General features: G+C 42.4%; 1 protein-coding gene across 1 annotated transcript in view; it reads left to right on the top strand.

Annotated features, from left to right (window-relative positions):
* Positions 1-13,376, top strand: part of LOC109936745 (ras GTPase-activating protein 2) — a 75,122-nt gene that overhangs the window by 52,252 nt on the left and 9,494 nt on the right. The window contains 1 exon segment of the mRNA XM_048604481.1: positions 2,242-2,324. Coding sequence (XP_048460438.1) covers positions 2,242-2,324 — 83 coding nt within the window.

Genomic DNA, 13,376 nt, shown 5'->3' with positions numbered 1-13,376 from the left:
TGATGCTGCTTGGCCTGCTGTGTTCATCCAGCCCTGCACCTTGTTGTTTCCATTGCTGTATGGCTCTGTGACTAGTGCTTGTAACACTCCTCTCGTTGCATCTTTCCAACCTGAAAAAGACTCGTTAAGCCTGGCTCTGTCTTCTGTGTGTAAACCAATACTCAATCCATACTAATATATTACCCCAATGCATTAGCTCCTATCTTGTGCAGTAGCCTTTTATGTGACATCTTATCGGTTGCTTTCTGGAAATCCAAATGCACTGCATATACGTGTTCCCCTTTATCAATTCTGTTATATCCTCAAAATCCCAAGCGAAGTTGTCAAACGTGATTTACCTTTTACACAACCATGTGGACTGTAATTGCTTTAAGCTTTTCTAAATATTCTGCTATTTCTTCCTTAATAGATTCTGGCATTTTCTCAGTGGCAGAAGTTAGGCTAACTGACCTGTAGTTTCCAGCTTTCCACGTCTCTCCCTTGTTGAGCAGGGACATCACTTTAGCAGTTTTGCAATCCACCAGAACCTTCCTAGAATTCAATGAGTTCTCTAATATTTCAACCAGTGCCTCCACTGTGTCTGCAGCTACGTGCTTTAGAATCCATGGGCACCTGTCTTCAGGTCCTGGCAACCTATCTGCCTTCAGTCTCATTAATTTGCCAGATACTTCGTCTCTCATGTTAGAGACTATAATAAAACTTTTCTTCGCATTGGCACCTTGTTTATCTGACATCTTTTGGGATGTTTATAGTGTTCTTCACCATGAATTCCATGTAAAAGCTGAAAATCTGTAACAGCTATGCTCCTTAAAAAGTAAGTCATCTGAAAGACTCACTCTGGACGACACCTGGACACGCATCTAAAGAATTCCTAGTGACAGCTGTCTGTGCTTAGTAACCTGTCTGTGTGAACAAGAACACCAGAGACTGAAAGCAGTCTAAAACATTTCATAACATATACTTTTTACTTCAATAATTAACAGGTATTTGGCCGGTGTCCTTTTTTCCCCAAAACTAATTTCTGCACAGAAATTTTCTTTATTTTCCCTCTAATGTGTGCTGGGTTTTTTGAAGGGTAAATATATATACTTTCATATTTCAAGTTCTGTCAGCTTTGCATTTGTGTTGAATTTGTCCATTTATAATAAATCAAAACTTCTGTTTATTAAAGAAAACAACAAATGCTGGAGAGCACAACAGGTCAGGCAGCATCCATGGAGGGAAAGCAAGCTAATGTTTTGAGTCTAGATGACTCTTCTTCAGAGTCACCTTGACTTGAAACAGCTTGCTTTCTTTTCATGGATGCTGCCTGACCTGCTGTGATCTTCACCATTTGTTTTCAGTACAGATTCCAGCATCTGCAGTAATTTGCTCCTGCATTATGTTTAAAGAAACCTGGTTGGAGTATTTTGTTCTGGCCCTAATGTAGACAAACTATCTAACTGGTCACATTGATAATTGGAGAGAATGTTTAAATATATTTAAACCATCAGTGGACTAGCAGAACTTTATAGACACTGCAATCCTCCACACTTGGTCATAATTGAAAGGTAGGCAAAACATAGCCAGAGAATGCAAGCCTACCTTGTCTAGCTTTCATCATAAGGCACTACATTCATTTCAGATATTGGTCTAGTAAACCTTCTCTGAGCTGCTTCCAATGTATTATCATCCTTCTACGGTGACCAGTACTGTATATTTATGGAAACTGGAAATGCAGATAGTGATTACTGAATCAGAATCCTTTTAACTCTGAAAAACCAAGAGCTAATCACCAAAGGAAGAGGAAAACCTCATTCGATTGGCAAGTGATCAAATGTTGAAGCTGACACTTTTTTCAGAATTTGCCAGCTCTCAATATGATGTCGTTTTGGACAGGAATGAGTAATGAAGTCACTCTTTTCTGCAGCATTCACTGCCTTTTGGAGTTGTACAATTCAGCTTGCTTTAATGCACAATTTGACAGATAAAGCATGACTCCTTTTGACATATATTTTCAAAAGCATGAAGAGTGAGGCTGTAGGCAATGTACAAACTCTGAACCTTTTGATATTAACTTGATAGTATTGCTTCTTAATTAAATCTTTCCAGTATTGTGCAGAACATTAATGATTCATGTTTAACAAGTAGCAGACAGAATGTGTATCTAACTCTCAATGTTATTTTATTAAGTCTGATTGTATTACTGCCCAAAATTATCCAGATAAAACTTAACTGTTTGTGTTGAATCTTTTTGCATAGGTAAAGAGTCCCTCTACAGTATCCTGATAAAGAACATTATTGCAGTTGAGAAACTTGAAGAAAGATGCTTCAACAGAAAAAATGTACGTAACAACTCCATTCTGAAATAGCTGGTGAAAATATACATAATTCAACATTGTTCTTCTTCGATGTGAAATGCTGGAAGTGCAGACCAGAGAAACAAACCAATATGCTAGTTTGGTGACCTTTTGTTAAAACTGGTCTGACAAAGCATAACTAACCTAAGATGTGAATTGTTTTCCCTTCCACAGGTGCTGCATAAGTTGAACATTTCCAAAATGTTCTGTTTGTACTTCAAATTTCCACAATTCACAGTATTTTGCCTCTGCAAAGCTGATTTAACTTGTCAATTTTTGTTTTATTTGAGGTAAATGTTCATGTTGAGAGAGCTTTTTTTTGCGTTCAGTGTTAGAAAAATTTTATTTGTAACCCTCTGTCAGATTATTTACAGTCTGAAATTCTCAATACACTTGTGGCTTAAATGCAAGCTTATAGATCATATTTAACCAGATTTTGCCATCACTGCTCAATTCAAGCCCTGTTTGGATGGGAATAGGTGAGAAAGACCTTGATGAATTTTAAGGTGGCCAGAAAGAAACATCTGAGTGCTTTGAAAAATATGTTTTTGGATGAAGTTACAGCCGATATTAGTTTCAACTTCTAAACAGCATTGCTCTTTCAGGTATAGAGCTGGCACTTGCAATGAATAATAGTGACTGGAGGGCATAAGTTTAAGGTGATGGGGGAAAGATTAAAAAGGAGCATGAGGAGCTACTTTTTCATAGATGGTGGTGCATATATGGAATGAGGTGGTGGAGGTTGGTACAGTTACAATATTTAAAAGACATTTTGGACAGGTACATGGATAGGAAAGCACAACATTAGAAGTCCCACTTCACCTGACGGAGGGGCAATGCTCTGAAAGCTTGTGATTTTAAATAAACTTGTGGGACATCTGACTTTGTCCATCCCAGTCCAGCACCGGCATCTCATGGATAGGAAAGGTTTAGAGGGATTTGTGCCAAATGCAGGCAAATTAGACTCGCTCAATTTGGGAAACCTGGTAGGCATGGATGAGTTGGGCCAAAGGGCTTGATTCCGTGCTGTGTAAATCTATGACTCTATAGCATTTTTAATGTAATAATGTTCCAATGTGCTTTGGGGAAGAAAAGATCTTGACACTATGCCACCTAAGGAGATATTAATTCAAACATTGTTTTTACAGTATGTTACAAAGAGGAAACGAGAGGCAGAGAAGTTTATGCAGGGAATTCTAGATTTCATACCACTATCAGGAATGCTCAAATGTCTAGAATTAGACAAGTGCAGGTGCATTGGACTGGGAGACATTCCAGTGGTAGGAAATGACACAGGCGTGGAAGGATTTGGAAACGGTTGAGAATTTCAAAATGAAACCATTGTTTAATTGGAGGCAAATGGAAGTCACTGAATACAGGTCACAGGTGAATGGAACTTGGTCTTGGTCTTGGTTAGAACATTGGCAGTGTCATTGCAAACCCAGTTTTCTGCACTTAATCTGCCAAACATGTTTGAAAATGGACCAATATTAAATGGCAGAGATAGTAAGAACTGCCGATGCTGGAGTCAGAGATAACACAGCGTGGAGCTGGAGGAACACAGCAGGCCAAGCAGTGTCAGAGGAGCAGGAAAGCTGATGTTTCGGGTCGGGACCGAAGAAGGATCCCGACCTGAAACGATAGCTTTCCTGTTCCTCTGATGCTGCCTGGCCTGCTGTGTTCCTCCAGCTCCACACTGTGTTATCAATATTAAATGGCACCTGCTTTTTAAAAATATTTTCTAATCAGTCTGTTCAGTGGAGTTAATACACACCTCTGGAGTGTGTGGGACTTTTATCTGGATCTCCTGACTCGGGTAGGCATACTCCCATTACCACCACAAGAGCCTTCTTTAAGATTTCCTCCCTGGTTATATTTTACGGATAGACCTGCTGAGTCTAGGAGTCCATGCTTCAAGTCTACAGCAGCCAGGAGTCCTTGCGCCAGGCATTACCATTGTCACAGCTGAAGACCTGCTTAGTCCCCACGTCCTGGTTCCAGACCTACCGTAGCCAGAAGTCCTCACTCCTGGCACTGCCACCGTCTCAGCCAACAACCCACCGAGTCCACACTCCAGGCCTCCCCTGGCCAGGAGTCCCCACACTGGGCACTGCCACTGCTGCAGGCGACCTGCCGACCACTGCTCAAGCTACACCACGCCATCAGAAGATGAAGTAAAAAGAAAAGTGAGAAAGAGAAGGATACAACTGGCCTGGAGCAAACAGGCTCAGGAGCACAAACACTAGCCCTGGATTGTGGTGACAAAACACTTTTCACTGTATCTTCTAGATGTATGTGACAACAAAGAATTCATAATAGATATTCTTAATCAACTTGTTGAGGGATGTTATTACATAGCTCTGAACCAGTGGGACTTGAACCCAGACCTGCTGGCCCAGAACTAGGGATGCTAACAGTGTACCAGAAGAGCTCTAAATGACACCTGTTTATGTATTGAATTTCAAAACAAATTAAATTGACTCAGGAACAAAAACAAAGTTGCTGGAAAAGCTCAGCAGGTCTGGCAGCATCTGTGAAAGAAAAAACAGTTAACGTTTCGGGTCTGGTGGCCCCTCTTCGGAACAGTTCTGAGGAAGGGTCACCGGACCCAAAACGTTAACTCTGTTTTTTACCTTCACGGATGCTGCCAGACCTGCTGAGCTTTTCGAGCAACTTTGTTGTTGTTCCTGATTCACAGCATCCGCAGTTCTTTCGGTTTAAATTAAATTGACTGACTGTCTGATTAAACATTTGAATTATTTTAAGTCTTGATGTCAAAATATCATTTAGACACTTTGTAAGACTTCCTAACTTCCATAGTGTTAGCTGTAAAGGATTTAGCTTTACTGCCCTGTTTTTTTATGAGAATGAAAACTCTGAATGATATTCTGATGAACTAGTTCAAGAATCATTAAGAACAATAATCCCCAAAAGCTGAATGTGTGCACACAGCTCACAAGCAACACAAAGTAGTCGAGCCAATCTCTCCTCATTGGTCATCCCTCGTGTCAGCCGAGTGGACTTCTGCTACACTCCTCCAAGGCAACTATTTGGTAAGGAGACTAGAACTGTACTCCGCGTGTGGTCTCACCAAGGCCCTGTATAACTGCAGTAAGAGTTACCGTTCTCTGAACCATGCTACTACACAGCATTGCCCAGGAGGGAGTAAGTGCTTTCCTTCCGATAGACAGAATTCATTACGTTGCATTGGTGCCATCAAATTCTCACCTTAGTCTCTCTTCTCCTCCAAGGCCCCAACTCAAAGTGTGCACAAACTTGTGAACAGGACAGTACTGGGGAAGTTGGGGGTTTGTTGCAGTGAGGGCAAAGTAATAGTGAGTGAGAACAAAATGCAACTTTAACAAAGTTTGTATGTGTAAAATTTAGGAAATTGTTTATTTAGATGATAAATTACCAATAGTTGGCTCCACATTTAGAATTTTTTTTGTCTTTTGTGCATCTGGTAAAACTTAAAGTAGGAATTATTTACACTTTTAATTTTGTTCAGTATCTGGTTCCAGCTTTGTGAAAACGGTAACAGTCTGAAGCATTTACAGGTGCTGTAATTATATTTTGTTTTTAATATTACAATAAGAATGTCAACTATATTTTGTAGTCCAATAAGTATTCTGCTGTTGGTAGGAGAACTAGTATACAGGGGCCCCAGTTGATAAAAGTTTAGGAAGAAACCCTTCATTCACAGATAAAAGGTGATGTCCAGTCAGATGGGGAATCATGTGATATGGCATTAATGGAGTTATTAACTAATCATAGCTATCTGTTTGTCTACAGACAACACAAAGAATGTCTCAAATTACAACAACGTTGTATCCAGAAAATTGAAATAATTTAAAATAAGATTATTCAACACTGATTGCATTGTCTCCCTAAGGAGCACAACATGCTTTTCTTTATAATGTGATAAGCTGACATTTTTGTACATAAAATTATAGAAATCCTACAGTGTGGAAGCAGGCCATGCAGCCCATTGAGTCCACACTGACCCTTTTAAAGAGCATCCCACCCACACCCAACCCTCCCCCACTACTGTATAACCCAGCATTTCCCACGGCTAATCCGCTAACCTACACATCCCTGGACACTATGGATGATTTAGCATGGCCAATCTACCTAACCTGCACATCTTTGGACTCTGGGAGGAAACTGGAGCACCCAGAGGAAACCCACGCAGATATGGAGAGAACATGCAAACTCAACATGGACAGTGACCTAAGGGTGGAATTGAACTGGGGGTCCTGGTGCTATGAGGCAGCAGTGCTAACCACTGAGCAACCGTGCCAACCCCTTTAGTCTGTTTTAGTTTTAGTTTAGTTAACATTTTTTAATTTTAAAAAAACTCTCCTTTGAAAAGCATGTTGGCATTTGACAAAAAGCCTTCAATGGCGCGTTCCTGCTTTCACAAAATTGTTTCACATGCAAATTCCATCAACTATTTTGTGAGGTAATGCATAACTACAGGTTCTATAATATGCTGACACCATATGATTATCATAATAGCTGGATTGTTTTAAACTTATTTTCAGAATTCATGGAAAGCATCAAAAGTTAATTTCCAGCCTGTTCATTTCAATTGAAAGTGGGGTCCTATAACCTTTCTCATGTATTCCTGTTGTCCCGTGCAATTGACAGTCATGTCCCATGTTGTTATTGTTCTGTCTATATCCTGCTGATGAAAGCAGTCATATGTAATGCCTGTTGGAATTTTTTAATATCAGTGTCGATGTATTGGTAAATATGACTGTTACAGTTCATCATCATGTAGGGGTGGCGATGGCCTAGTGGTATTATCGCTGGACTGTGAATCCAGAGACCCAGATAATGTTCTGGGGACCTGGGTTTGAATCCCGCCGCGTCAGATGGTGGAATTTAAATTCAATAAATAACTGGAATTAAGAGTCTAATGATGACCACGAATCCATTGTCAATTGTTGGAAAAACCCATCTGGTTCACTAATGTCCTTTGGGGAAGGAAGCTGCTATGCTTACATGGCCTGGCCTACATGTGACTCCACACCCACAGCAATGTAGTTGTCTCTTAACTGCCTTCTGGGAAATTAGGGATGGGCAATAAATTCTGCCTAGCCAGCGATGCACTCATCCTGTGAATGAATAAAAAAGAGTTTGCAATACTTGTGTCAGCCAATTCCATTTTGGGTTTGATGTCACAAAATCTTGTACCACAGAAGGAGGATACCATTCAACATTTACACCACTTCCAGATCTATTGGTCTCGTTCCTGTGTCATTTCCCCATATCCATTTTCCATTTTTCTTTTTCAACTATTTATCTATCCCTTTAATAATATTCTGCGTTCTCCTTCCATTATACTAGAACATTCCAGTTTGTTGTAATTCTCAATTATTTCTTCTAACCTTTAACTCCAAAAGGATAAACCTTAAATTGAATCCACCCTGTTTGTATACTCTCAGCTACAGAATTACTTTGCCCAAATTTACTTGAAGGCTGTCTGAATTCTGTAGATGTTTACTGTAGTTTCTCCTCCCCTTCATTGTTCTAACAAGTCAAATTTCATCATCCATCATTGCTATATTGTCCTTCCTCTCATTATCATTATTTAACCTTTAAGCATCATCTTCATTACTTTATTATACTTTCTGAACTAAGCCACCAAAATTTTATCCATTCCATTATTGCTGAACTTTACATTGATTTCTATTCTCATCCTGCTGTTGGAAACTAGCATCTGTATTTTCTTTTAAACTTCTTTAAATTTCCCAGAAATGGAGGCCGAATGAAACAAGTGAAAATATGACGCAACATTAGAGGTCATAGCAAGTGGGATTTTAAGTTTCTTGCCTGGACGGCCACTGTTCCTCTTGCATTATTATTGAAAATACTATAATGCACATAGGGCTCACCATTCCAGCTGTTTAGTCCTTCCGAACATAGGAGAGGGGCAGGTAACTGGACATGTTGTGACTGACTGACAGTATTTTGGTTAAGTATCACACATGTCTCAGTAAGAAAGATCAAGAAAACTCCAGTGACACAATATCAGGTGACTGAACATGCTGGGCTTAAATGTTTGGGTATAAATCTGCATTAGCACATTACTGACTAAAGTGCAGGAAACTGTTGAGCTGGACTATTGTTTGGAGCATGGAACCATATAAATGAATCGCAAAACTTTTTACGGGTTATGTTAGAGGAAAAATTTACATGTGGTTAGGCATAAAGCTGCATGAATCTATTCTGAGCAGACTTCCTCAAGAAAACGGCTCTTTGTCATAGCTATGCCGGAATATTTTAGGAAAACCTGGGCCACTGTTTCGAATGTTGCCCAGCTTAAAACTTGAATAGGATTTGGATCAACTGTTAGACAAACAAACTGAAAGAACTGCAGATGCTGGAAATCTGAGCGGTTCTTCAAAGCAGTTCTGAAGAAAGGTCACTCTCTAACCAAAATGTTAACTCTGATTTCTCTCCGCAGTTGCTGCCAGACCTGCAGCAATTTTTGTTTTAGCTTGCATTTTTGTGTTCGTACTCTATGCCCCTATCTAGGCTTAAGCCCCGTTATAGTTTTCCCAACTTGTCCTCCCCATTTTAACCCTAGATCTCCCTATCGATCAAAACGTTTTGAAGTTTTGCAAATTAGTTGTGTTATGTCATCTCTTTAAATTATTAAAAGTCACTATAGTCACAGAGGCTGCTGTCTCATTAGAGGCATTAGAATCACCATGCCTCAGGAGAAGGCTGAGCTTGAACTTGAGTTTCATTGTGACCTCAACTGCAGTCTGCTTTGCAGACTGGCCATCCAGCCAACTGAGCTAACCAACCTATCAATGCAGAGTGATGTCAACAGCGTGGGTTCAGATCCTAAACTGGCTGAGGTAACCGTGAAGAAGTCTCCTTCTCAGCCTCTCCCCTCACCTGAGGCATTGTGACCTTCAGCTTAAACCACCACCACTCTTGTCTCTCTAATGATGGAGCAGCCCTGTGGTCTGGTAGGACTGAGGTGACTTTATCAAGTTGCTGCAGTACATCCATCCTGGAGGTGGTACTGACTACAGCCACATTGGTCCATTGGTGAGTGTTAATTATTTAAGGTGACGGATTGGGTGCCAATTTGCCACTACTCCAGAAACGATCAAGATAAGTACATAGTGGTCAGCAGTGTGATAGGAATTCATCTTTTAGGTGTTGAAAAGGTTTCCTGAAGTCAGTAGGTGGGTCGTTTGCCACTGAATACGCTGCCTCTGATTTGTTCTTGGCAACCACTTTATTTTTGTGCCTTGGATAGTTGCATTTCTGGTGAATGATGATCCCAAGGAAACTGCTGATGAGGGGTTCAACTACAGTAATACTTTTGAATATTAATGAGAGATGTTTAGATTCTGCTTGTTGAAAATTACCACATCCAGGCACTTGCATCGCTTAAACTTTACTTGCCTCTTGCCCATGCATAAGAGCCCATGTTGTTGAAGGTGGTATATTAGCATGGCCAGAGAATTGGTGAATGGGCAGGAAACAGCAAGTGGGGATGAGGGTTTCTTTTTCATATTGGCAACCTGTACCCAGTGGGATTCCACAGGGATCAGTACTGGTACTGCGACTGTTAACTATGTATATTAATGACTTTGAAGGAGGAAATGAATGAACTATAACCAGATTTGCAGATGACACAAAAATAGGTGGAAAGGCAGTTTTGGGACTTGAATATAAACAGTTTGCAGAGAGGTAGCAAAAAACTGAAGAACTGCGGGTGCTGGAAATCAGAAATTGCTGGAAAGACTCAGCAGGCCTGGCAGCATCTGTGGAAAGAAATGAAAGTTAATGTTATAGGTCCAGAGAGATATTTATAGATCAGTAAATGAGCCAAAAGTTGGCAAAGTGTGTATTATGTGCGAAAGTGTGGAGTTGTTCATTTTGGAAGGTAGAACAAAAGAATAGAGTATCATTTATGCAGAGAAAAGCTGCAGAAAGCTGCAACACAGAGACTATGGGGTACTTGTATACGAAACACAGAAAGCTAGCACCCAGGGCAGCAGGTAATCAGGAAGGCTAATGGAATGTTGGCCTTTATTCCAAAGGAGTTTGGAGTATAAGAGGAGGGAAGTCTTACTGCAACAATTTCAGACTGAGATTAGGGATTCCTTCTGTCAGAAGGCTGAGTGTCTTTGGAATTCCTTGCCACAATGTGGGTAGTATTCTTGTGTATATTTAATGCTGAAATAGATCCTTGATCAGTCGGGGAATCAAGAGTTATGGGGAAAAAGAAGGAAAGTGGATGTGAGTTGTGTCGGATCAGCTATTGAATGGCGGAACAGGCTAAACGGGATGAGTGGCTTATTCCTGTTCCTATTTCTTATGTTCTTATAAATATTGTCAAGGCATAGATGCATGTTGTCAAGGAGTGCTTCACTATCAGAGGAATTGTCATTGCAGCTGAATACTGTGCAATCATATATAAACGAGCCCAACTTCTGAGCTTGTGAAGGCAAGGCATTAATTTGGTATGTCCTTTTGAAGTCACTGATTCCTTCTTTGTTCTGTCTGCAGATATTTAGGTTGAGCGCCTTTTATTCGTTGGAACATAGGACTTAGGGACAGGAGTAGGCCATTTGGTCTTTCTAGTCTACTCTGTGATTCATTAAGATTATGCTTGGTTTGGTTATGGTCTGAACTCCACTTCCCTGTCTGCCGTCCCTTACCCTTCACACTTTTTTATTGACTGGTGATCTATTTAACTCTGTCCTCACAACTGTGCACCTGATCTGCTCACCTGTGAGATGCTTTTGGTCAGCTGTCAGTCGGACAGCTGCTCTGTAGCTCCCTCGCCAAATTCCCAAGTTCACATTCTGTGCGGCAAGCTGCTCTAGTCATGTTTATTTACTTTGTGCATTTGGCAAAATAGTTTGTTTATTAGCGGACATTCTATCTGAGTCAACACAGCTAATTAGAGAAACCAGTTCACACTTGTTCCCTAATTAAATGGCTGTTATTGCCTCTCCCGTAGAGAGCTTGTTTATTGATGACTGAAATGTTTTTAAAAACTTCCAATGTTAACTTGTAGTTAAATTCAAAGATTTGATTTTAATAAGAAATTAACCCTTAAAATTCCCTAACTAAACTCCCAAACACACACACTATGGCTAGGTGCACTCAATGCTGAACTGCTGTTTGTGTGCTCCAAGTTACTTAAATAAAACCGAGAGAAAAGCAGTTATCTTGCAGTGATGAGATAGTAGGAACTGCAGATGCTAGAGAATCTGAGATAACAAGGTGTAGAGCTGGATGAACACAGCAGGTCAAGCAGCATCAGAGGTGCAAGAAAGCTGACGTTTCGGGCCTAGACCCTTCTTCAGAAATGGGGGAGGGGAAGGGGGTTCTGAAATAAATAGGGAGAGACAGGAAGGTGGATAGAAGATGGATAGAGGAGAAGATAGGTGGAGAGGAGACAGACAGGTCAAAGAGGCGGGGATGGAGCCAGTAAAGGTGAGTGTAGGTGGGGAGTTAGGGAGGGGATAGGTCAGTCCAGGGAGGACGGACAGGTCAAGAGGGCAGGATGAGGCTAGTAGGTAGGAGATGGGGGTGCGGCTTGATGTGGGAGGAGGGGCTAGGTGGGAGGAAGGACAGGTTAGGGAGGCGGGGACAAGCTGGGCTGGTTTTGGGACGAGGTCGGGGGAGGGGAGATTTTGAAGCTTGTGAAGTCCACATTGATACCATTGAGCTGCAGGGTTCCCAAGCGGAATATGAGGTGCTGTTCCCAGGATGAGGCATTCCACCGCATCTGCTCCCAGGATGAGGCACTCCACTCATGAACATCTCAGATTCCGCATCTGCTCCCAGGATGAGGCACTCCACTCATGAACATCTCAGATTCCGCATCTGCTCCCAGGATGAGGCACTCCACTCATGAACATCTCAGATTCCGCATCTGCTCCCAGGGTGAGGCACTCCGCTCCCGAACATCTCAGATTCCGCATCTGCTCCCAGGATGAGGCATTCCACTCCCGAACATCTCAGATTCCTGCAAAAATGCCTTCCCCTATTTCCAATTCCTTCACCTCCGCTGCATCTGCTCTCAGGATGAGGCATTCCACTCCTGAACATCTCAGATGTCCTCGTTTTTCAAGGACCGCAACCCCCCCCACCCCCCCCAGTGGTCGAGAATGCCCTCGACCGCATTTCCCGCAACTCATCCCTCACACCCCCTCCCCGCAATAACAACCAAAACAGAATCCCCCTCGTCCTCAAGTACCACCCCACCAACCTCCGGATCCAATGCATCATCCTCCGACACTTCCGCCATCTGCAATCCGACCCCACCACCGAAGACATTTTTCCCTCCCCACCCTTATCTACTTTCCAGAGGGACCACTCTGTCCGAGACTCCCTTGTCCGCTCCACACTCCCGTCCAGCCCTACCACACCCGGCACTTTTCCTTGCAACCGCAGGAAGTGCTACACCTGCCCCTACGCCTCATCCCCATCCCAGACCCCAAGAAGACTTTTCACATCAAGCAAACGTTCACCTGCACATCTGCTAATGTGGTAAACTGTATCCGCTGTTCCCGTTGTGGCCTCCTCTACATCGGGGAAACCAAGAGGAGGCTTGGGGACTGCTTTGCAGAACACCTACGCTCAGTTCGCACTAAACAACTGCACCTCCCAGTCGCAAACCATTTCAACTCCCCCGCCCATTCCTCAGACGACATGTCCATCCTGGGCCTCCTGCAGTGCCACAACGATGCCACCCGAAGGTTGCAGGAACAGCACCTCATATTCCGCTTGGGAACCCTGCAGCCCAATGGTATCAATGTGGACTTCACAAGCTTCAAAATCTCGCGCCCCCCGCCACCCCGACCGCATCCCAAAACCAGCCCAGCTCGACCCACCTCCCTAACGTGTCCTTCCTCCCACCTATCCCCTCCTCCCACCTCAAGCCGCACCCCCATCTCCTACCCACTAGCCTCATCCCGCCCCCTTGACCTGTCCGTCCTCCCTGGACTGACCTATCCCCTCCCTAACTCCCCACCTACACTCACCTTTACT

This window comes from Rhincodon typus, chromosome 13 (assembly GCF_021869965.1).
Source record: "Rhincodon typus isolate 14 chromosome 13, sRhiTyp1.1, whole genome shotgun sequence".
In the NCBI taxonomy this organism is placed as follows: Eukaryota; Metazoa; Chordata; class Chondrichthyes; order Orectolobiformes; family Rhincodontidae; genus Rhincodon; species Rhincodon typus.
Note: the sequence above shows the minus strand (reverse complement) of the source record. Positions and strands in the feature narration are given on the sequence as shown.